Source organism: Drosophila nasuta, chromosome X (genome assembly GCF_023558535.2).
Source record: "Drosophila nasuta strain 15112-1781.00 chromosome X, ASM2355853v1, whole genome shotgun sequence".
In the NCBI taxonomy this organism is placed as follows: domain Eukaryota; kingdom Metazoa; phylum Arthropoda; class Insecta; order Diptera; family Drosophilidae; genus Drosophila; species Drosophila nasuta.
The window spans coordinates 31,204,962-31,232,162 of NC_083459.1; the positions used below are offsets into that span (position 1 = coordinate 31,204,962).

The 27,201-nt window shown below is 34.0% G+C and overlaps 2 protein-coding genes across 2 annotated transcripts in view; one reads left to right on the forward strand and one right to left on the reverse strand.

Moving 5' to 3' along the window:
- Positions 1-26,230, reverse strand: part of LOC132795956 (uncharacterized) — a 172,855-nt gene extending 146,625 nt beyond the window's left edge. The window contains exon 1 of the mRNA XM_060806926.1: positions 24,199-26,230. The gene's annotated coding sequence lies outside the window, so the exon portion shown is untranslated. The remainder of the gene's footprint in view (positions 1-24,198) is intronic.
- On the forward strand, positions 2,075-3,440 carry LOC132795893 (V-type proton ATPase subunit F). Its single transcript, XM_060806839.1, has 3 exons — positions 2,075-2,278; positions 2,338-2,416; positions 2,478-3,440. Exons 1-3 carry the CDS (start codon positions 2,156-2,158, stop codon positions 2,705-2,707), a joined length of 432 nt encoding a protein of 143 aa, XP_060662822.1. The 5' UTR covers positions 2,075-2,155; the 3' UTR covers positions 2,708-3,440.
- Positions 26,231-27,201: the final 971 nt, after the last annotated feature.

The following is a 27,201-nucleotide window of genomic DNA, read 5'->3' on the forward strand; positions in this document are numbered from 1 at the left end:
ATTTGTTGTATCTCGTATTGAAATACTGTATTCATTTTATTTTTTTTTTCTTGAAAGTTTCTCCCTATTTTCACATTTTCTTTATTATAGGGTATCTAACTATTGTTCAAGGTTAAGCTCGCTTGTAGTCAATGTCTTGGCTGTCAAATGCATTTGATCAGGTTTTTGCACAACTTTTTCACAGTGCCTCTCTGTTGAGTTTGGCAAAAGCAAAAGCAAGAAATGAAACCAAAAAACAACATCAATCGTGTGGCAAAGCAAATTCTCTCTGTCTGTTTGTTTGTTGGCACAATTTGAACTTTGACTGAGTTTTGTTTGCCACATGTTGCCCACTTTCATCATCATCATCATCCCCCAGCAGGCATCATTTCTGCTCTTGATTGCATGCATTGGCGTGTGGCTAGATTAATCAGATGTCCTGACAGTCGACAGGGCTCGTAGTTAATAAGCAAATAAGCAAGAGGCGACAGAGGCAGAGGCAGCTATTTATAGCAATGTGATTGAAGACATTTGGGACGAACCAAATACAAAAATAAAATATACCTCTAAGCAATAACTGCTATTTGCAGCCTTTCATCTAATGAAAGCTGCTGTTGTGTATACTTTAGTTCACCTTAAACAACAACAACAAGCTCAATCGTAATTATTGCTTCTCGAGTTGTTGTTGTTTGCCTTTTGTCGTCTAATAATATTTGTGGGAGAAGGGGAGCAGGCAAGCAATTGAGTCTTGCAATTGTAAATGGATTTGTTAGGTAACAAATTTAGAATAAAATAGAAATGTTTAAAGTGTTTTTTTATTACCCACAGAGAGGAAAAAAGCTTGATTTAAAACTACATTTCTAATCTTGAACTAAAATTTGTATGTCAAGAAAATCTTAAATCATAATTTGTATGCTCAATTTTCATTTTAGGATTACAAATTTGCTTCGATTGAAGATATAATTGTAAATCTAGAAAGAAATGAATTTTCTTCATGTTTCTTCCCTTCCTTTAAACTAGAACCTTTTCTGATGTTCAATCTAAATTTTCGAGTGTTTGATCTTGATTTAAGATTTTGCCTTCGAGGTTTAATTTTGAGATTTTTTCCATTCTTGAAACCAGATTATAATCTTGAGTTTCAAGATTTGGCAATCTACATTTTTTGTATAATTTCGATCTTTATTTATTGATTAAAGAGGTTATTTTTAATGTTACCACGTTGTTTTCTTTCTATGTAATCATGTGAGTAGAGACAATCAGCTCAATTTTCCTCTGTTGTTGGTGGTAAAAAGAAATTCTGTCAATTTTATGTTCTACATTAATAAAAGTGAAGATGACACTGCACTGCAAGTCTGCTAACTAAGGTCCAAAACGAAACTGAAAACCATCTTTAAGCCGCATCTTAAGTGGATTCAATGACAGAGAGGAAGAGAGATAGAGAGAGAGAGGTGTAGCAGCTGAGTTAATCAACTGGGAACAAGAGACAACAACAGCAAGAGTAGCAACAAAAAAAAAAAGGAAAATGCAAAGTAAACGAATTTTCGTTAAGTCGCAGTTAATAAATTTCTAAAAGTGGCCACAAAGATGCCGCTGGGCTAAAGCTAAAGCCAAAGCCCAAGCACAAGCCCAAAGTTACACAACGCCAAAAATACAAAATATGTAAACTCATGTCATAATTGAATTTTCATTTTGGGCTTAATTTTGTCGAGGCAAAGCCAATGCCAATGCCAAAAAGCCCTCTCAGCCGAAGTACCACCGAAATTTAATAATTAAAATAAATGCAAAATACGAAACGAGAGAAAAAAGGAAACTAATTTTGGCACCCACAAAACACAAAGCAGCCATTGAGCTCAGTTCAGTTCCAGTTTTTTGACGAGCCGCCTGGTTTAAAGCTCCTTAAGCTCTGCCTATTCCCCTCACACACACACACACACACAGCGTGTGTGCGGCATTTATTGAAAACTCATTAAAAAGTCATAAAAAAAACGAAAACGAAAAATTTGAATAAGGGAGGTAGAAAAACAAAAGTGGTTGGCTTTGGAAAACTTTTGAATGAAAATCGAAGTTTGCTCTGCTCCAATTGTTAGTTATCATTTGGCTTTTTGGAACACACACACACTTACACTTACGCACACACACAAAGAAAATTGTACAATAAGTAAAATCCACATACAAAATGAGCACCTTCACCAACAATCCCCTTAATAAGCCTCTCGTAGAGGACGTAAAAGAAGAGGAGGATCATTTGGAAAAGCCCGAAGAGACGAATGTTATACGCATTGGCATCATTGCGGATACTGTGAGTGGACTGTAAAATACTACTGTAAAGAAATACTGTAAAATACTATAATTTCTTAGGAAGTAGCGTTAGGCTTATTGCTTGTGGGCATTGGCTATCACCATCAGAAGTTTCGCAATTATCTAATGGTCGAAAATGGTGTGTTCTTTCCTCTTCTTTCCTTTCGTTGTTAAACAAGTACATTAATTGCATTCCTTAGATACGTCGCTTGCGGAGATTGAAGAGTTCTTTCACAAGTTGTATAAACGTCCCAATATTGGGATTATACTATTGGATTATCCTACAGCCAAGCGCTTGAGTCCTGTTCTCGAAAAATGCAAGAAGCTGCTGCCTGTCGTTGTCATTTTGCCCACAAAGGCATCGATTGTTGCCTACATGGAGGAAAAAGAGCGATTACGGCGCCAACGCCAACGTGAAGCATACAATTGACAACAATAAATTCACGTATCTGGGTAACAAATATGCTGATCGATATGTTATCGATCAATCGATCGAAAAACAACTGGGTGTTAGATCTCAAGTAATCAACGAGTACTAATACAATACAGAATTCGTTGTTAGTTATTAGCAACTAAATTGGGCTTCAAAGCATGTGTGAAAATTACTATCGATATGTTATCGAAGGCACAAAACACTCGACTCGTTTAAAGCAAGAAATTGTAGCGTTGGAAACAAGACAACTTAAATGTGCTGATTAGTGCTTAACAACTAATATTATGATAATCAGAGTCTGCAAATTATTATCGATATGTTATCGGTGGCTCAAAAAATTAATTAATGAAAACAAAACATCCAAATGCGTTGCAAAATATGGTGATAGTGCTCAGAAAATTATATTTCTTTTAAATCGAAGTTTCAAGTTAGTATCGATATGTTATCGATAGTGCAAAAAAGCACAGAGAACAGAAAACAGACAGTTTAAATGTGCTTAGGCAAGTGCGGTTAGTGCTCAGCAACAAATTTAATAAGATATTAATCACTATGAATTGCTATCCCTTACTATCAATATGTTATCGAACATAAATTAACATAAATTATCGATAATATAAAACAGCACATATCTTAAGTAAATGTTAACAATGCAGGCAAAGATAAATCTATCGATATGTTATCGATTGTAAATATTATTATATAGTAGTGGAATTAAAGCTAAATAAATCCATATGTTATCGATACTGAATGTTATTATAAACCAGTGCAAGCAAATCTAAATCAATGTCATGCTGAGATTGAACTCCTCGATTGTTCGCTCTAATCATTTCGTGTGCCTAATTTACACCTGATTAGCGCAAATGGCAACCGGCAACAGCATGAGCTAAAGCTAAAGCTAAAGTAAGAGCAAGAGCAACCGACCACAGACTTGAAGAGAAGACGACGACCACAGGATATCGTAATTGAATCATAGCTATTAGACGCTTGAGCAGGCAGCGGCAGACGGACAGACAGACAGACGGACAGACGGACAGACAGACAGACAGACAGACAGGATGATGCCCTGTTGGCTGGCATTGACCATTGGAGGGTTCTCCAATAGACAGCGTTAAAGCGGCTACAACACATTCTGTGCGTAATTTATGCGCATTTCGAATGATGTCGTCGATTTCTCATGCGTTTCGAGACTCCCAAAACACAGACACGATGTCTGCAAGTAACTGCTACACAATATATAAATCACACTTGCTCAGGTCACAAGGTGCGAGTGTGTGTGTGTGTGTGTGGGTTAAAGGTGTGCGTGAAGAGCACGTACTCAAAGTTGGCAAATTTGTTGGCAATTGCTGCGAGTCGAGTTCACATTTCCATTCCCATTCACGTAGCACGACCCGCCTGTGTGTGTGTGCGTGTATGTGTGTGTGGGCCATGTATGATTGGCAAAATGTCAGCAATTAATTTTGTTAGTCGCGTAAAAGTGAATTAGCGTTAAGTCTCCAGAGAGCGGACGACATCACACAAACACACACACACACATACACATATGTACACACGCACACACTCGCAGCTTAGCACTTGGCTTGTGTGTTAATACCTATTGACACAGACTTGCTGCTGTTTCGTGATCTTTAACGCAGCTCAGTTTTTGTTTTTGGGTGCGTTGCGACTTTGATTTTCTCAGCTGCGAAATCAAAGCACACTTTCCGTCAAAACAACCAACAACAACAAGAATACGAGAAAGTCAACAGGTCGTATCCGTAAATTTAATTACACTTATGGATAAGTTGTTCCGAGTTCAGAGTTCCTGACTGTACTGACTGTATATGTATTTTTTTTGGTTGCAATTTCATTAATTTACCAAAGAGCTGCCTTTGATATTTGAGAAGTTAGAGCTCTGTTCTTGTTTTGATGTGTCACACATCAATAGCAATTGATTTATTGAGCTGTACTTTAAGAATACTTTCAACAACAATAATAAGTACAAATATATAAAATACTCGTTAATGTGCAGCGCGTGATCTTTAGTAGATTAACTGAGCTGAGCCAGTTGACAAACCGTTTAATTACAATCTCTTAGCATAGTTAGGATCATAACAGAGACGGTTTATAGCTGAACCAGCTGAAGCAACTTAAAGTTTTCACTTCTTTCATCTAATTGTTGACAACGACCAGGATGAGCGATGATTTTTATACCCGTTACCCGTTAGTATAGAAGGGTATTATAAAACTTTGTGCGTCAAGGAATTGTATGGAAGAGGCAGAAGGATGAACCTCTAATCCTAGATCAGCGTCAACAGCCGATATGATATAGCCATGTTCATAAAAATCGAATAACAAGCTTCATTTTTAAGCTAGATAATGCCTAACAATAACAACTATAGTTTTTCTGGATAACAATTATAGAAGTTATATACGAAATACTTTTGTATGGGAAACATCTGGTATATCTAAAAATGCAGTATATTTTGCACTCTATGGTATATAACAAATATAGCCTTCGGTAGGTTTATAGTATTTTGCACTCTATGGTTTATTTTGAATATACCAAATATATCATTTGGTATGATTTTTAGTATTTTTGCGGTATATGAATTCGGTATATTTTAAAACTAATTGTATAGCTTGTATTCACAATATGTACGGGGTATCTCACAGTTGAGCACACTCGACTGTAGCTTTCTGAAAATTCAGTATATTTTGCACTCTATGGTATATACCAAATATAGCCTTCGGTAGTTTTATAGTATTTTGCACTCCATGGTTTATTTTGAATATACCAAATATATCATTTGGTATGATTTTTAGTATTTTTGCGGTATATGAATTCGGTATATTTTAAAACTAATTGTATAGCTTGTATTCACAATATGTACGGGGTATCTCACAGTTGAGCATGCGTTTTAATTGAGGTAAAAGTCACTTATAATGCCATATGCTTAAATTGTATTACAGCTTTCACTCTCTCTCTCTCTCTCTCACACACACACACAATTATAATATTTTACGCAAAATCATTTCCATGGTAAATGAAATCTAATGAAAATGAAATTGTTTTGCTGCCATTCAAAAAGGGTCGCGCTCAAGGCAATATTCGGATAATGCAACACAAAGCGGCAAACTTCAATTCGGTTGTTGTTGTGTCAGTTGTGCTTCTGCTTTTGATTCTGATTCTGATTCTGACTCTTGTTGCTTTCGTGTGGCTGCTTTCCTTTTCTTTTCTTTTCGTTTCTTTTCTTTTCTTTTTAACATAACAAAAAGCATAGATAGAAAGCCAAGCACAACACAAAAGCGACAACAAAGCCAACCGCATGACAACAACGAGGACAAACAATTACTAGAACCAAATAAGTAGGCAAAGTCCTAGACACGAATGTGCACGACTAGTTAGATACCCTTTGAGAAAATTAAAGCCCTATTTTATGAGCAATGACTTTAAATCGAATCTGTTGAAGTTGAAAAACTTAATTGAGTTTGTAGTTTTTTTCTTTTCTGTATACTCTTTTTTGTTAATTTTAAAGAATATTTTTCATAGGTTCCAATTAAATGAAATCTTAAAATGTAGTATTCGAAATAATTCATAGATAATAAAAGCAAGTATGATTCAATAATTTAAGCTCTTATTAAATAAAATGTTTTATTCCAAATTCTTATTGAGTAATAAAAGCAAGTTAGCTAATAACTATTTGATTAGGCAAATTTAAGCTAATATTTTTATGATTAGTTTCGTAATCGATGAAATAAAATTACTTTAGCTTTCGATCCACACTTTAATGCTACCGAACCTAGATTTTAGTTAAATTTTCATTCGCAAAAATTTGATTTGATTTTCGCTGAGACGAAAGGTTTTGGTTTCGCCTTCAGATTTCCGACTTGTTTTTTAACAAGCAGAAGGGAGACGGATTATTTAGTTTGTTCTGGTTGAAAGTGAACTTCTCTCCATCATTTTTCCGGGGCTCAAAACCCAAGTCCGTTACGGGCTTTGCTTTCAAATTGAAATGCTCACACGCACACACACACACACAGAGAGAAAGAGAGTGTGAGAGAGAGAGACAATGGGTATGAATGCGGCTTAAGTGGCTGGAATTGTTTTTACATTAAAATATCATTAATTTTGATGCGTGGGGTTGTTATTTTTGGGTTGTTGTTGTTATTGTTGTTCACATGGCTCACATGGCTCTGGCTCTCTCCAATGACTGTGTCGCCTTCTCATCCATAGAAATTATTTATGCAAACAACTTTACGCAACAACAACAAGAGCATAAAAGAAAACTTGGCAACACACACACACACACACTCGCAGTGAAGCCATTAACAAGAGACGTGTGTGTGAGTGTGTGTGTGGCAAAAGAACTCGACTCGAGATCTCAAACATGAAGTGTAATTGAACTCTTCAAACAAGCAACAACAACTTTCAATTGTTTTGAATTTCACTTTGCAACATTCTCATTCTCACTCTCATTTTCATTTTCATTCTCACTCTTAACTGTATGCAACAAGCTGCTATTTGCTGCCACTTCTGCTGTTGTTGTTGTTGCATGCACAGCTCATTACATGCATGAATATTTGAAAATCTTCGTGCAAATTTAATAGCTTTTAAATAGTTCTCGCATATTCAAGTTTTTCGCAAGCAACTTCTAGTTCTGATGTAAATATTTTATAAAGCTTTTAACGTAACCTTGTTTTTTGTTAGTTTTCAAATATATATATATTTTTATATATTTTTATACTATAATCTAACTAATACTGAAACGCTTTCTACGCTTTACATACAACCCTTTTTGTGTAGTTTTTAAATATTTTGTAGTCAAAACTTTAGTCTAAATATTAGTGATACCATTTTTTTTCTTTTTTTCTTTTTTAAATATCCAGTATAAATTCAGTATATTTTTGTACTGACAAATTTGCAAGCTTTTAACGCAACCTAGTTTTTTTTACTTTAAAAAAAAGGAACTTAGTATTAATTCAGTATATTTTTATACTATAATCGACATAATACTGAAAAACGTTGAAGCTTTAAATGAAACTAGTATAAATTCAGTATATTTTTGTACTGACAAATTTGTCAGCTTTTAACGCAACCTAGTTTTTTTTACTTTAAAAAAATACATAATATAAATTCAGTATATTTTTACACTATAATCTAAATAATACTGAAAAACTTTGAAGCTTTAAATGCAACCTTTTTTGTAGTTTTTAAATGTTTGTAGTGAAAACATAAATAGCATAAACTCAGTATATTTTTATACCATAAATGAAATCAGCAAATAAATATATTTTTTAAAAAATTACGTATGTAGTATAAATTCAGAATATGTGTAGACTATAATCTAAAAAATACTGACACATTTTGGGTATTTTCCTTTTATTTTAAGTTCATTCCCTTTCATTTTTACGCTGACTTGCTTAAGCTTATGTGAGTGGCTTTTACAGCGCGTGGTCATTACATTGACACGCTAACTGATATTTCGTCAAGGTTACACTGCCAGTGTGTGTGTGTGTGTGTGTGTGTGTGTGTGTGTGCCAATGGCAAAGATGGCAAAAAAAAACAAGCATCGCGCAATAAAAAATCAAAGGGAATATGCCGCTAATATTTTTCGATTTGTTTTCATTTTATTTTTGTGCTTTTGCAGTTTCCACACACACACACGCATACACAAGCGGCTTAAGCTGCCAATAACGAGATATATACACATACACACAGTCGCACACACACACAGTAGCATCAATACACGGTAAAAGACAAAACGAAAAAGATACGGGGGATATGTTGAGCAGGATTGTGTTGGAAGCGCAACCCTCACTTCCCCCTCTCTCTCTCTCTCTCTCAAACACACTCTGGTACTCATACTTATACACACTCTTCCTCTCTCTCTCTCTCTCTCTGTCTCTCTCTCTTTCTAGTACACAACAACAATTGGCCCAGTTGCCGTGGACTGGCTGAGTGCCTGGCTACATTGGCACGCTCCTTTCGCTCTCATCCCTCTCCCCCCTTTAGCCTGGCTTATTCGCTTCGTTGCCTTGCACACACACACACACACAGCTACACAACCATATGCAGATGTGTGTATGTGTTAAAGGCCATTATAATTCAGTGGCAACAGAAAATTATTGGTAAGCATTTTGTATTTGAGAAATTATGCTTAAACGGAGAGAAAACTTCATTTTATTGTTTAATATTACAAAAAAGAAAGAGTTCAGTTCATTTTAAAGTTTTTACTTAAACAAAAAAAATAAAAAATTCATGAAAATTTTGAAAAATGAAATAATGTAAAAATCGGGAAAATTTTGGAAATTTAAAATATGTAAAAATCCGAAAAATTTTTGAAATTGAAAAAATGTAAAAATCGAAAAAATTTTGGAAAATGAAAAAATGTAAAAATCGGGAAAATTTTGGAAAATGAAAAAATGTAAAAATCTAATATAACAAATTGAATAACAGGAAGGTGAATTCTCATGTATCAAATTTAGACAGATACATTTTGGTAAATGTTGTTTATAGTTTGTTAGAATATTGTTTGAATATTTAACACTTAAATAGATCTGCTAAAGCAAAAATTGAATCAAAAACTTAATTAAATGGGAATATTGAGTGTTTTTATTAATTAAAAATTGGTTTAAGGAAAAAAAAGTCTTTCAAAAACTCCATTAAATGGGAATATGTTGAATGGTTTCAATTTAAGATTTGTTCGAGGAAAATAGTATTTTAATTCGATTAAATGGAATCTGTTTTTATTAAAGATTTGTTCGAGGAAAAAGCATTTAAGAAAATCTCATTGAATGGTCACTTTGAAATATAGAAGTTACAGTTCCTTTGCAGCCGGGTATCGCCGAGTCGAGCACACTCAACGGGAGTTGGCAGCTTACTTTACTTGTTGTATATGTAAACTTGGGGGCATATGGTGTTACCTGTCAATGTTGGCATTAAAATTTGCCTTTCATAGGACAACCCACAGGTGAGTGAATGTATGTATGTGTGTGCGGGTGTGTTTGGGTGTGTGTGTGTGTATTTGTGCATCTCTTTTGTGTGTGCTTAAGGGCAGGAGCAGGCAACCAACAAGTAGAGCAGGGCATGCCATGAACTGACAACGCCGCATTTTGGGCTTTGGCTCCATTTCGTTTCGTTTCGTTTCCTTTCCTGTTTTTTCTTTTCTTTTCAATGCCTCAAGGCATCAGCAGCAGCAGCAGCGGCGTCCAAGGGGAAAAGATTTTGTGTGTATTTTTTACGCTTTTCAATGTTGACGCGATTTTCAAGCTGAATTGTAGCGTATGAAATTGACGCAATTTCAATATGTGAGAAAGAGAGAATGAGAGTGAGAGTGAGAGTTTGATTTGCAAATGCAAACGAAATAAACAAGTGAAAGAAAGTAAAAGTGCTGATCTCCCCTTACTTACTTTCGCTGGCAAAGTCAACTGTCATTTATTTACATTTTGGCCTTTTTAATTAGCTCAGTTGGCTTTCCTTTGCACTGCATTTCGCCTGTGGCATGCAACGTCAAAAGACTCGTCGTTGTCGAGTCATCCTCGAACGTTGTCTCTCCTTCTCTCTCTCTCTCTCTCTTAAAAGTCAAATGTAGTCAGTTCATTTTCAATTAAATAAATAATAAATGAGAACAACAACAATAACGACAAGCCACAACGTTGAGTCGCTTTTGTTTACAGAAGCTGCTGTTCAATTACTGTTAACATAACAGCGCGCTAGAGGGACGAGAGCAAAATGTCTGTTAAAGTTTTCAAGTGCCTTTTGAATTTACTGGTATGCTTTAATTAGCGACCTAGCTTGTTCATTTACCATCTCAGGTGATAATTGTGATTATTTCAACTTTGTTTTAAGACTATCTGGTATATTTTGTTATTTATAGTATATTTTCAATGACGCAGTATATTTATATACCAACTCTGGTATACTTTGAATGTAGTACTATACAAATGCACTAAATCTGGTATACTTTAAACTCAATAATATATCAATATACCAAAATCCGGTATATTTTGCACTAGATGGTATATGTTGAATGTCATAGTGTATCAATATATGGTATATTTTGAATGTGATGCTATATCAATATACCAAAGTCGGTATATTTTGTACTCCGTGGTATATTTCGATTGCAGTAGTAGTATTATGTAATTTATAGTATATTTTCAATGATGTAGTATATCTATCTATACTATACAAATGCACTAAATCTGGTATACTTTGAACTCAATATATATCAATATACCAAAAAAACCGGTATATTTCGCACTAGTTGAATGTCATAGTATATCAATATATGGTATATTTTAAATGTGATGCTATATCAATATACCAAAGTCGGTATATTTTGTACTCCGTGGTATATTTCGATTGCAGTAGTATACATATATGAAATGTGATAAATTCAACTTTGCTTTAAGACTATCTGGTATATTTTGTAATTTATAGTATATTTTCAATAATGCAGTATATCTATAGTAGTATACAAATGCACTATATCTGGTATACTTTGAACTCAACAATATATCAATATACCAAAATCCGGTATATTTTGCACTATATGGTATATTTTGAATGTCATAGTATATCAATATATGGTATATTTTGAATGTGATGCTATATCAATATACCAAAGTCGGTATATTTTGTACTCAGTGGTGTATTTCGATTGCAGTAGTATATACCAAATATACCAAATATTGTATATTTTGTACTTTATGTTTTATTTTCAATGTAGTACTTTACCAATATACCAAATATAGACTTTGGTATTTTTTTTAGTTCTTTGTGGTATATTATTTGTTATAGTCTTACAATAATACCACACCGTTTTTATGTTATTCAAAACTTATTCACACTAAACTGTTGCTTTCTTGCTTGTTTTAGTTTTGTTTTAAAAGACACACTTTATTTCCATTCTATATTGAGATAATAATGAAATTCTTTGTCAATTATTTACATAGCAGAAGAACAAAACTATAATACCTTAAATATCTACGCAAAGTAAAGCTGCAAATAAAATAAAATATATATTTTAATTTACACTTTTTACTACTGATTTAACTTGTCGTTGGATTGTATACTTAATTTAATGTCGAATTTATTTATTTTTATGCGATTGACATCAGCAGTAAAAGCGTGTGCTGGTAACTGGTAATGAAAATGTAATTTCCCCTTGTCTCAGCCACAAAGCATCATGCAATTGCCTTTTGGCAATGCAATAAAGTTATGGCCCATCCACTGAGCCCGCCAAATTTCAATCAATTTCACCAGCATCTGTCAAAGGCACACACACAGGGGCTGCGCAAAAAACTATGCTACATATTTTTGCACAGAACCTGCTGCTGTTTATTTGCACAGAGCATGGCCAAAAGGTTTCAGAAATCAAAAAAAAGTGAACGAAAAAAGAAATGCAAATGTGTGTGATCTACTTGCAGGCAAATTGATACACGTATTCCTTTGACTGCAGTTAATAAATCCATATGTAACTGGACGCAAATACAAAAGATATTTAATCAACTCGCATTTATTGCTTTTCTCTCTCACTCTTCTTTGAGCTTTATGTTTATGTGGAAATTGTCAACACATAACATATAATAAAGCGAAAATATATGACGACAACCTGCTGTGCAAAAGGATTGAGCAGCGCTTTATAATAATAATAATAACTTTAGGGGTTCTGGCCACACATGCACTATGAAAGCACGACACGACAAAATATGCGCAAAAAATGCATGAAATCAAAATATTTGCTCGCATGCCTGACATGCAAAAGTCGCTACGATGCGATGCGATGCGATGCGACGCTGACAAAATGCCACGTTCATGGTCCACTTGCTGTCCAGCGGTAAAGGAGACAACCAGAGACCAAGAGAGAGAGAGGGGGAGAGGGGAAGGACGAGAAAGGACCGTTCGATGGCTGCATAATGATCAAATATTTTTACTTTCGTATTGGCATACTTTTTTTTTGCCCCATCAACTTTATACAGAAATATGCAGTAGTAGTTTTTCTACCCCCAACGCATGTGAGGAATTTATTGGAAAATATACAACCTCAAAATTGGTCGTCAACGTTGTCAGGACATCGGCTGATTGGCTTGTATTATATTTGCATGGTTTTTACGCTGAATACCAAAAAAAAATAAAAAAAATGAAGAGAAATCGAATGGCGGCACGGTTGTCAAATATGTTATGTATATATTGATTTATATCGGTTGGAGAATATTGTTTAACAAGAAAATATAATATGACACGAAATTACGTATACGTAACGCACACAAATATGGTTCAACAGATATCTATCAAGAATGCTGTTTAAATAGCAAATTATAAATGATAGAATGCATATCTGATACATTCGATAGATATTAAGTATACGTAATATCATGTAAGCAATTTTCGTTTCTGGCAGAGGTATTAATCTACGACCCCATAAAATATATATATATAGTATTCCCGATCAACATCGATATACCAAATATAGTCTTTAGTATAATGTAGTATTTTTTCGGTATTTCAATATGATATATTTTTAATTGATTGTATTTTTTGTACGTGTCTTACACAGCGTTTAAAGTAAATACGTATTTTATATTGCATTATTTTTGCAATTTCAGTATTTAAAAATACTATAAAAATCTTTTCAAAGTTTAACCTTTTTTGCTCGTTTTTGCTATACGAAAATATGTTTATTCTTAATCAGCGTCAATCTGGTACATTTTGTGGTCAAGTCCAACAATATATCAAATATAACGTCTTCAGTATTTTGTCAGTATATTTTTCGGTATATTTATGGTTAATTGTCTTACTTGTCTTATGAAGCATTTAACATAAATATGCATTTTATATACCTTTATTTTCAAAAATTTCAGTATTTAAAAATACTACAAAACTCTATTTGAAGTTCAACCTTTTTTGCTCGTTCTTGCAATACGAAAATGTGTTTATTCTCAATCAGCGTCAATCTGGTACATTTTGTGGTCAAGTCCAACAATATACCAAGTATAGTCTTCAGTATTTTGTCACTATATTTTGTCGGTATATTAATGGTTAATTGTCTTACTTGTCTTATAAAGCATTTAACATAAATATGTTATGCATTTTATATACCTTTATTTTCAAAAATTTCAGTATTTAAAAATACTGCAATAATCTTTTCAACGTTCAACTTTCGTTGCTCGTTTTGTCTAAACGAAAGCAATAAGTTATTTTATGATTAATGGCAGAATATTAGCAACCGCCTTCGTGCTCTATTTGATTTCGATTTGTATATATATATTTGCACTCTCTTCACTCTTTCAATCTTTCATAGCTGTTTGCAAATCTCAGCTCGATGGCGATGGCGATTGCGATTGAGTTTTCTATTAGCTTTGCCATTTATTATTGAACTCTTGGCTGCCTTTGTACAACATATTTCGCATTGTGTCCAAGCGATGATTGAAATCAACCTTGGCCAAGCACAACACAAGAAGGACTGAACAAAAGGCAACGAGTGAAGAGTGAAGAGTGATGGCTGATGAGTGAAGATGTGTGTGTGAGAAGCACAAAGTTCACTTTCGTATTCCTGTCTGTTGGTCATTGTCTCTGACAGTTTGTTGTTTGTAATCACATATCTGATTCAACTATTTTCGAATGCTCTAGGTCATCATCTAGTTTATGGAATTCCATTTTATTTTATTTATATTTTAGCTATGCATATGCCTCTGTCTTTTGCCATTTGACAGTTGCAACTGTTTTTGATGTTGCCCCATTACAGTTGCTGTCGTCGTTGTTGTTGTTGTTGATGTTGTGGTTGAGCTTCTCAACTCTTCGTTGTTGTTGTTTTGTAATTATTTCAAGTGCCAGCAACAGTAGCAAAATTAAAAACTATGTACTCTAGTACTTGCCGATGCACACATACATATACGCTCTGGCAGACCACACACTCACACACACACACACACGCTCACTCACACCTTTGCAACACATAAGCAACACTCTTTTTCAAAACCTAGTTTCACACACTTTCGTATTTAACCATCGTTGAGCATATTAGCTATATTTGAATGTTTATTTCGACATTTATTTCTTATTTTTCTATTAAAAATAAAATAAATTAAATTTATAAAATTCCAAACAAAAAATAACTGAAATATAAGTCGCTTTTTTATATAAACTTAAGTATTTCAAAATATTACTTTGCTCAGTTTCCATGTTAAACTTTCTTTGGAAAGCAAGGAGTTATTTATTTTGTTAATAGTATTTTTATTCGATTATGTTTTTTTTATGTTTATACTAAAAATCAAATAAATTAAATTTATAAAATTCCAAACAAAAAATAACTTAAATATACGTCGCTCTTTTATCTAAAATTAAGTATTTAAAAATATTACTTTGCTCAGTTTCCATGTTGGTCTTTTTGCTAAACGAAAGCAAGGAGTTATTTATTTTGCTAATAGTAATTTTATAAATGTATTTTTTTTTTTGTAAATATTGGAGTATTCGAAATTGGAGTATTAGAAGAGGAGTTGATTTGAAACTTGCATTTTATGCGAGTGTTTCTTACAGTTTAAGGCAGAGTAGAGACATCTCTGTGTGTGTGTTTGTATCTGTGTTTGCATCTGTGTTTGTGCTTCTGTTTATGTTGCTGTTGGTATGCGTGTTGCACTGTGTTTGTGCTACTCTCTGTCAGTGATAGAGCTGGTCTTGTGATGGTGCGGGATTAAATATGTGGCATGCCAATGGAAAATGCCGTGGCAAGCCACACAGTGGACTCAACTGTGGGCGGGTTGGATAGAATGATATTGAGGCGTGGCATGGCTTGTTATTTGCTTGACATTTGGTTATCTTTGCAGCAGCAGCAGCAACAGACTGTGATTGCTCATACGCCGTGTTGTGTTGCGGCAAGGACAACGAGAACGGGCCGAGAATAATGTCAAAGACATACTTTAGTTATGGCTATTATTAGGCGAACGTCCTTGACGTCTCGAAAGGGGAAGAACGAGGGACGAGGCGAGGTGAGGTGAGAGACTCTGACTCTGACTGTGGCAACACACCTATACAATTACTGACATGCTGCATTCAGCTAGGAAATTGTATGGGGCACACTTGAATGCATCTTCTGAATGAAGCAGATTGCGACAGCGCCGCAAGTGTGCCACACACACACATAGATGTGTGTATCTGTGTGTGTGTGTGTGTGTTTACGAAATGCCTTTAACCCTTTTGTCTGCCGCATCGCTTGCCAAACGACTGAAAATTGTCTCTCAATGAAATGCCTCGTGTTAAATTTGCCGTGCACATTGTTGATTTTTTGAGGTGTTCGTGTGTTTATCCGAGCGTGTTTAATATCAACCACTCAAATTAGTACACTAAATAAACCGCAGATTAAATAAATCGACCACATTACAAAATCAAATCGAATGAAACCCGATTTAATGGCTAAATAATTCGCTTTATTTTCCAGCACAAACTCATTTGAGTTTTCATTTTCCATCATTCATTTTATGACATATAATTAATTAATTCTAATCAATTGATTATGACTAATTGCTCTTGTTTGCTTAAATGTTTTTTCAAGACTGTTTTTCTCTTCTTGTTTTTTGTTTTTATTAAATTTACTGGCATTTAAATGCTTCTGGGCTCTTGCCTTGTGTCACATTTCAGTTTTAATTATTGCCGCTGCCAACTCGTAATCCAACCAAAAGCTGACACCAAAGCCATATATATTTTATTTTTATTTTTATTTTGTTGCCTTTCATTTTTTTTTGGTTGCAAATGCTCGGCATACTTTTGCAGCTGAGCCAAACATTTTTTGGGGTTCAGGGTTTTCTTTCAAGTTCAACGTTTTCCGTTTTTCTTTTTTCTCTTTTTTTCTCTTTTTTTTGTATTTTTCTTGTTTGAGATAGATATGAATATTGTCAGATTTGTGAATGGACACAAAATAGCTGCAGAGAGATAAACAAATTTGCTCGAAAATTTGATTTGCATTCAGCAACAAGATGATAGAATCTCAGTTCGTTGTGTTGCCCTTTGCCAACAGATTTTTGCAGTTATCTTAAGGCAGTATTAGTAGTATATGCATATAAGGTATGTATATAACGTATAGTATATAAATAAAGCTGCGTGTGTGTAAACTGAGCTGTGAATATTTATTTTTAGCAGCGAATCGATAGCATTTTAACGCTTCAATGCATTTTGGAGCAACCCGAACCAGGGTTGACATACATTTCCATGGGAGATGGGAGACTGCGAGTCGCTCCTAAGAGGAGGTATAAATAACATTAGCTTATTGCCACCTTTTTTTAATACCCGCTATTCATAGGGTAGAACAGGGTATTATAAGTTTGTGCATGCATATAAAGTATTTATGATTTGTCTAACAATCTACATCGATATACCAAATATATCATTTGGTAAATTTCAGTTTTTTCCGGTATATTAATTTGGTATATTTTAGAATATAAATGAATCAATATACCAAATATAGCCTTTGATATATTTTAGTATTTTTTCGGTATATTTTTAGAATACGGTTTAATTGAAAATGTGTATCGGGTATATCACAGTCAAGTGTATTAATGTAGTTCTAAATCGATATACCAAATATAGCCTTCGGTATATTAATTTGGTATATTATTAGAATTTAGTTTTATGTAACCTTCGGTATATTTCAGTATATTATTTATTCGGTATATAAATTTGGTATATTTTTAAAATATGTGTGAATGTTGTTCTACATCGATATACCAAATATAGCCTTTGATATACTGCAGTTTTTTTTTTATATATTTTTAGAATACGGTTTAATTAAAAATGTGTACCGGGTATATCACAGTCGAGTGTGTTAATGTAGTTCTAAATCGATATACCAATTATAGCCATCGGTATATTAATTTGGTATATTATTAGAATGTAGTTTTATACCGATATATATAAATATAACCTTCGCTATATTTCAGTATATTATTTATTCAGTATATAAATTCGGTATATTTTTAAAATAAAATATACTATGTATGAAAGTTGTTCTACATCGAATTACCATATTTCAGTATATTTTTGGAATATAGATTTATTGAAAATTGACATCGGGTATCTCACAGTCGAGATGTAATTTTCAGAAAGAGAGAGTTTGAGCTTTAGAGCCTATTGTTGAAGCAATTGCTAATTTGCTTTGCTGCAGCAATTAGGCGCAAATGCGATTGCAACTTTCACTGTAATAACCAACTTATAAATGCCACTTGTGTCTATTCTCTCTCTCTCTCTCTCTCTCTCTGTTTCTCTCTCACACACAGAACTGTTTCTCTTTCATTCGATGCTGTGTGGTGCCTGTATAATCAGCTTAGAGGCTGATGGCCAGCTTAGAGACCAACAAACTAATCTAAGTCGATTGCATTGGCTACACAAACACACACACACAGCCAACAATGTCCTCGTCAAATGAAGTGTCTCATGGCAATAAGTAAATTAGTGTGCGTTTTCATATTGTTAAATGTCTCGCCAAAGTAAACGAGCTGCGTGATTTAGTAGTCAACTTTTAAGTTATTATGCATTTTATGCTTAGTTTAATTTGCCAGACAATCCCCCATAATATATATATATATATTTTTTTTTTTTGTGGCAAATGTAATCAAATCTCACCTATTTCAATAAAAGTTTTCCCTGCAGTTGAAAACTTTCGTTTCGCCTGCCCATTTTGGTAATTAAATCTAGTTGTGTTCTGTTATTCAAATACTATCCGACAAAAACCAAAAAAACAAAAACAAGAACATGAAAAACAAAATGCCATTTAATTTAATGTATTATTCGTGATACTTATGGAGTTACACACACACACACACAGGCAGAACTAGTTGACATACGCAGCAACCGCAAAATGAGCATAAAACATACTCTCTAGACTCTAGAGGACTGTCGAGTATGCTTCATGTTTATGATGATGTATTAATAAATTAGCTACCATATATTAACATATTGTACAGCAATTTGAAAGTAAATACTATATACAAAAAATGTGCAGCCTTCGCTCGAAGATATTTTGTTAAGAAATTAAATGCTGCCACATGAAATTTAAGAAATATCTTGAAATATTTAAAATTCACTTTCAGCTTCACGATATTTCGTAAGGAAATTAAATCTTTGCATATTAAATAGCAATATTTTTTAATAATAAGAACTGACAAAATACTTGAAGATATTTAAGAAATATGTATATAAAAACATGAACAATTTGGTTTCTGATTAAATGTTGGCACATGAAATATGAAAAATTCACTTTCTGCTTAGAGATATTTCGAAAAGAAATTAAATGTTCACATATTAGATCACCATATTTTTAAATAATAAAATTAAATGTATAAGCTATTACACTTGCTCAGTTCAATGAGGTTTTATGACGTACTTTCTGAATAGCATATTGTACAGTAACTATAAAAATTACAGTTTTTCGCTTGAATATGAAAATATAAGTTTCTGCTTAGAAGTATTTCGTAATGAAATTAAATGGAAAGATGGAAATTTAAGTCTCTGCTTAACATTATTTCATAAAGAAATCAAATTTTGGCGTATTAACAATCAAATTTGTTGTACGAGTAATATTGGATACTCAAGCTTTAAATAAGGTTTTACAGGGTATAAACGGAAAATCTATCCAGAAATGTTCAATAGGTGTTGAGTGACAGCAGCGTCGCTTCAGGAAACCACGATAAAATATATATGACAACGATGAGGCAGCTGCACTCCAGCGTCTACTCAATGACTGTCTGTTTCGCTCTCTCTCTCTCTCTCTCTCTCTCTCTCTCTCTCTCTCACTCACTCATGTGTGTGTGTGTGTGGTAGTTGTTGTGGCCAGCATACTCGGACTGACTGACTGGCTGCTTGGTTAGCCGGTTGGTTGGCTGGCTGGCTGGGACCCAATGGCCCACTTCCGTTAACGACATTTGCTCCAATTTTGTGAATTAAGTCTTAAAGCGTAATTGAGTGAAAATTTTCATTGAGGCATAAGTGTGATTCCGGTGTGTGTGTGTGAGTGTGTGCTTCGCTTTAGTATTGGTCTCTTGTCGTCTCTCTTTCTCTATCGACACCATACAAATCGGAAACTCAGTCATGTGCCGGAAATGTGTCAGCCATTGATCAGTTTGCTAACGTTTCAGTATTGTTAAAACGGGCAAACATAATGACTGCGATTTCGATCGAACATTTTTTCCATTTACGTAAATCGAAAATGTGCAAGAGCCTTGATAACGATTAAGATTTTATAAATCTTCTTGATAACGATTTTTCTTTTTAAGATTTTAAAAATATAAATCTTAATAAGGATTTTTCGCATTAAGTTTTTATAAAGATAAATCTTCTTAATAAAGATTTTTCGCCTTAAGATTTGGTAAAGATAAATGTAATAAAAGGCAGAGCAGTAAAAAAAAGAGAAAAGAAATTGAGTTAAGTAAACAGTTCTTGATTAAATTGTATGCAAATCTAATGTTAAATAATACATTTCTAGCTATTGTAATCTATCTATGAAATGTCTGGCAAAAGCCATTCCAGATTCCACCTTTATGTGCATTTTGCGCATTTCTTTCGATTTTCGATTTGATCCCAGTCCATTTGGTATGCAAGAACTTGACTCTGGGAATTTGTGTGGCATTAGTTCGATACTATGCTCATGCGACTCACTCACTGAGTGAGTCCACTCACTTATCCCCATAAGTGTTGCGTGCAATCGAACCAGCTCTTCAAGTGCAAACAGCAAGAATGGCAAATGAAACTGTAACTGTAGCTGTAACTGAAACACAGCTTTGAATGTAAATGTGTGGCAAGTGTGTGGCATCTCAAAAAGTGAAGCTCGATATCAAGTACATGAATTCCCCAGCCAAACACACAACGAGAAAACAGCAACAGTTATAATGTTATGCGGTGCACAGTCAAACAAGACTTAGACGAACGTGATTCATAATTCAATATAGAATAGAAATATTGCTTAAGTTTTCAAGAAACTTTAACATAAATATATATATAATATCTATATTACAATTCAATACAAATAACAAAAATTACAGTATTCCTTATGATGAGATGAATTTCCGCATAAATATGAAATATGTGTTATATTGAAAGCAAATCAACTTTCGATAAGAGACTCTTAGTATTATAGTACTTATGAAAACTCAATATTAAGAACGATAATTATTTTATATTTTAAAGCCTTATTCTTTTCGGAGCTCATTATACAGAATACAGAATCCAATACTATGAAATACAGAATATAGAAACTAAATTTAGCATAAAGAATGACAAAATATTCATATTCTATTCATAATTTGATTACAAGTATTATTACTGACTCCCACGATAATAGCAGTAATAATTGCATTCATTATTTGCGAATTTGCATTGTATTCATTGTTAATTTTTTGTATCGTTCGTCACGAATGCTGACCTTGTGTTTGCTGTCTAAAGTTCATTATTGAGAATTTCTCTCTTTATACCCGTTACTCATAGGGTGGGAAGATATTATAAGGTATTTGTGTAACAGGCAGAAGGAGCTATCACCGAACCAATAAAGTATATAAATTCTTGACGATATAGAAATTTCCGTCTGTCCGTCGGTCTGTCTGTCCATCTGTATGAACATCTAGATTTCTGAGACTATAAGAGATAGTAATATAATTTTTGTCGACAGCATTATTATACAACTATTGGTATATTTTTAGTATTTTTACGGTATGTGAATTTGGTATATTTTAAGAATAATACCGCACAACGAGTATATCACAGTCGAGCACACTCAACTGTAGCTTTCTTACTTGTTTTTTGGTGGTAAACATTTTCGAGTGGAAAGAGAAAGAGATTTGTGTAGTAGTACTATACATACATGCTTTTGTATCTCTATCTTCATCGTCTCATCATCTGTATACCGGAGGAGTCGCTGTGCACATTTGCAGCTAAATCACGTACTGGATAAATGTGCTACTAATGAGCGTAAGAGGATGCACGCCAGCCATCCAGTGAGCAAGCGAGCAATCGTCAGTTGCCAGTTGCCAGTTGCTGCGATGAGCGACTTGACTAATGTCACTGATTTTACAAATGATTGTCGAGCTGCCACTCGGTCTGCAACAATGTAATACCGTGTATTACACAGTATAACACACACACACACATACACACACCCATTCTTCCACACCTCTTGCAGAAACAGAGCAATTGAAAGACATTTCATCATTTTGGTCGTTCGTGCGTTTTTGTCTGCACTTGTTGTATATCAACGGTAACTAAGAATGTTTTGGGAATGGGAGAATGGCAGAATGAAGTGGTGGGGGGGAAAAACGTCTTCAAAAATGTTGATTTGATTGGACAACTTAACAATGTCCATTCAGACAGAACGAGTCCGAGAACGGAGATAGAATTTCAGTTTCATAATTGAATCTCTGACCATTTACTCAGCTGAAGTAATGTGCTCAGACAGCTGTTCAAAAATATATATTCGCAAGTCGTATTCATACTTAACCAACTGAACGGACGAGTTATGACAACATATTTACGCATGAATTTTTGCTCAAGAATGTGCTCTTACAATAACTGATTATGATTTTGCACATTTGCCATTGTCTTTGGCCGAGCATTGTTATTGTTATTATCACAATGGAATTTGTCAAGTTAAGTGAAGAGCAAAATGTTGCTTAAATCTAAACTTAATGTTCACTTACCTGTGTAATTAGTGCGTTTAACAACAAACAAAAAGCTCTTTCAACCAAGTGTAGCATTTGATTTTGTTCAACGTAATAGTATATTGGTATATTTTTAAATTGTTTTAGTATATTAATTTGGAATGTTTCTTTTAATAATATATGTTTATGGTATATTTCAAAGTAAGCAGTATATTTTGTTTGCATTTTTTTTTTGTATATTAACTTGGTATTTTTTTCATTTTTTTGAAAATGGCTACTAAGTTATGGTATATTTTGAACGTAATAGTATATTTTGAACGTAATTGTTTTAGTATATTAATTTGGAATGTTTTTCTTTTTCCAAAAAATTATCGCTCTGTTTCCTTTTTTTCAAAGTCTATTACATTTTTATGGAACTAAGCAGTATATTTTGCTTGCATTTTTTTGGTATATTAACTTGGTATTTTTTTTGCATTTTTTGAAAATGGCTACTAAGTTATGGTATATTTTGAACGTAATAGTATATCGGCATATTTTTGCATTAAAATGATACCGCACTGTTTTGCATTAGTTAAATGTGCTGACTTTCTTAAGGTGTATTTGGAACGTAATAGTATATTCTAGAATTTGTTGGTATATTAATGTGGTATGTTTTTAGTATAATACCGTACTGTGACAATGGTATATTTTAAATTATGTACTATAACAATATACCATTTGGTATATTTCATGAATAATACCGCACTGTTTTGCGGTATATTTTGGTATATTTTAAATGATGTACTATAACAATATACCATTTGGTATATTTCATGAATAATACCGCACTGTTTGCGGTATATTTCGGTATATTTTAAATGATGTACTATAACAATATACCATTTGGTACATTTCATGAATAATACCGCACTGTTTGCGGTATATTTCGGTATATTTTAAATGATGTACTATAAAAATATACCATTTGGTATATTTCATGAATAATACCGCACTGTTTTGCCGTAAAGGACTCTTAAGTAAAGGACTTGCTGGAATTTAAATTTTTCATCGACTGTCCAAATATTATTCTTTCGATTCCTTTTTCCTCTTGGCAGTAACTCAGTTAAATACACCGATGAGGATGCGAAAGATGCGTAAGATGCTCGATTTCGTGAGACTCACGAAAATGTTTGTTGGCGGTTGTAATTGGCACCGTTGAATGCCTCATTAAGCATTGCCCGAGCAGCTAATTAAATCAAATTATCAGCCGTAATTTGTTGTACTCGTATGTAGTTGTAGTGTATGCAATAATTCGATACGAAAGTATCGCATGTTCTTCAAACATATTGTCGGCTAATTGAAATTGTTGGCACAAATGCAAATGTAGTTTGTTTCGATTGGATTTTGATATTAGTTTATTGATGCGAAATAAACTTGTATCAATAAGTTTAGCCAGAGCTTGAGCAAAATTCGATGCCAGAATGTTGCAACAAAATATTTCAAGGTTTTATGTGTCGTGTGTGTGTGTGTGTGTGTGTGTGCATAAAACATTTGCGGTAAATATTGTGCATGTATAAATTAGTTGAAAGAGCTGTGATGTGTGTGGTTGCACATTTCCAAATTGTTCATTTTGTAGTCGATTTGAATGCAGCTCGACTAACGCACACCTTGTAATTATTTTACATTTTTGTGTAAAGGAATAAAACTCTATTTTAAATATTAGAATAACCTTCTGCAAGTATTTGACATAGTAAATAAAATGAAAATCACAAATTAAAAAAGTTCAAATAAATTCAAATACAAAATAATTACTTAATATTCGTACAAAAATTTTGAGAGTCGAAAAAATATATGCAATATATAGTATTAATTGATTGTAATTGGATACTCACATTTTGACGAATTGATTTACGTTCTTCTTTGCTGCGGTGAGTTCTTGGATTTCGCTTTTACCTTAATGATTTGATTATTCTTTACTTTTGTTTTGGGTTAAATTTATTGTATTTAGTATTTTGGTTATTCAAATGATGTGCAGATTTTTTGCTTTTTCTTTTTGGTTTTGGTTTTGTTTTGACAACATATATATTGAATTATGTAAACATATACGTCTCAAATTTAAGATATTTGAGTATTCAGTTTCATTTTGATTTTTTGATAAAATACCACCATCTTTCAGCTCAATTTACATATATTTTTGTTTTCTTTCTTTGTAATATATATATATATGTTTTGAGTGTTGTGTGTTGTGAATTTTCTGTGTTTCCAATTTTCTTTGTCATCAAGCAATAGATAACAACAATGCAACCTTTTTTATGAGGGGCTCTAGTTGACTTGTATGTTGTAAACTATAATGCTGTTTGATCTCTGTGCATTCTCTTCCAACTTCTCGTTCGCTCCTAACTCTAGGTTCTTGCTTATGGATTGACAAATGTAGAAATATATATGCATTTTCTTTTTATTTGATGTATATGAATAACTTTCTCTCTCTCTTGGGGGGAATCTGGGTAATGTTCTCTATATAAATATATGTTGATTATTCAGTTTCGGTTTGCTCTGCTTGTACTCTGGCTTCAGGTCATCTCTTTTGCATACGGATTGCTATTCGTTGGGTTTATTCATCATTTATCATGAGGTTTTATTTGTGATTGTTTAGATTATTGTTATTTTGTTTTATTTTATGTTTCTTGTTGCGGTTTTTTTTTGTACGTCAAGTTAACGGAAGTTAGGTATTTATGTAGCACGAACGTTGAAAAAAAAATGACGCTTTACACACTTTTGACTTGGAAAAAAAAATCACACTTTATGGAGATCCACACGAAAAAAAAACGCAGATGATGGAAAATTTTGGACTTTAGCTAATTTTGCATAAATTTTGCGATGATTGTTTTTTTTTTATTTTCTTCTTTTTTCTTTCTTTTTTTGCGATTTTTGCGCCAGAAATTTCCAAAACTTGTTGCACGTTCAAAACATGTGATGTGTATGATGAGAGGTTGTGGATGCTCAATGAGACCCCGTGGACTCGGTCGACAGTCGTTCCGTGATGTTGTTGTTGCTGTTGTTGTGGCGTGTGGAAAGTGACGTGTAGATGATGTTGAGACGCCTCCGGCACTCTGGCTTTAGCTGTGTTCTTGTTCAGCTGTTGCTACTTCGTCGTCGTCGTCGTCGTTGTCGGTTGTGTGTCGTGTGTCGCTTGTTGCGCGCTCTGTTATTCACTGCACACACACAATCGACTGTAAATATGTGTGTGTGTGTGTGTGTGTGTGTGTGGGCGTTGCGACGTTTTTGTGACACACACAACCTTTGGGCTTGGATGTTTCACAGCATCTGTTGCACGGCACACTGCCCGACTAACGAAGCAGCCTCGTCGTCGTCGTCTGCTTTACGTTCGTTCGTTCGTTCGCTCGGCTTCGGCTTCGACGTCGTCGTCCTTTCGCTTTCCTTACTCTCTGCGTCTCTCGCTCTCGTTCTTTCTCTTTCTCTCTCTTTCGCTTGCGCTGTCGCTCTCTCTGTCGCACTCGCACTCGCACACCGAAACCAGCAAGCAACGAGCCTCGCTGCTTTATCGCTCTCACTTGCTCTCCCACATGCTGACGCTGACGCTCACTTAGCCGTTGCCGTTGCCGTCGGGTCGACGTTGTTGTTGTCGTCCTCGTATGCCACGCAGACGATAGTGGGGAGGCAGCGGGTCTCTGGTCAACAAGTGGCAACGCACAAACAGCCAAACACAATACAAGAAGAAAAAAAGAAGAACTGTGTGTGTAGCGCTCGCAGCGCTGTTATCTAACTGCTTCCTAATGTCTGCCGTGCTGTCTGCCTCTATTCCGCCTGGTATAAGTAATGCTCTCTCTCTCTCTCTCTGCGTGTGTGTGTGTGTGTGTGTGCCTGCGTGTGTGTGTGTGTGTAACTGCTGCGAGCCGCGTTGTCTGGTTGTAAATATGGCAGCCACACGTTGCACAGTTGACTAATCGCTGCCGTTTGTCTGCACGGCCTTTTATAGCCTGTTTTTGCGCTGAAGGACAAAACCAGCAACAGCAGCAACAACAGCAGCAACAACAGCAGCAACAGCAACAGCAGCAACAGGAGCAGCGGCAGCGACGTCGACATCGACGGCGACGTCGACATCAACAGCAACAGGACTCGACCAGGTGCTAATAGTGGGTGTCGTGTCTGCCTCTTTTTGACGATGCTGCGTCTCAGTTGGGGTAGCAAAATGTATTCGTTCATTCAGCTCATGCTGAATACACACACACACACACACACACACACACACACAGTCACAAAAGCTGGGGAAATGTGATTGATGCAGCAGCAAAGCTTAGCAGGCGACTTCAACTAGTATTAAATACTAAATACTAAATGTAGTATTAAATACTGAATATAAAATACTAAATTTCGTGTTAAGTACTAAATACTAAATGTAGCAGTAAATAATAAATACTAAATCTAGTATTAAATACAAAATACTAAATCATGAATGAAATACAAAATACTTAATCTAGTATTAATACTACATCTAATATTAAATACTAAATACTGAATTCAGCATTAAATATACTAAATACCAAATCTAGTATTAAATACTGAATCTAGTATTATATGCCAAACCTTTAATGTTTAAATCTAGTATTAATTACTAAATACTAAATGTAGTATTAAATACTGATTATAAAATACTAAATTTCGTGTTAAATACTAAATACTAAATGTAGCAGTAAATAATAAATACTAAATTCTGTATTAAATACTAAATACTAAATATACTAAATACTAAATCCAGTATTAAATACAAAATACATAATCTAGTATTAAAACTACATCTAGTATTAAATACTAAATACTGAATTCAGCATTAAATATACTAAATACCAAATCTAGTATTAAATACTGAATCTAGT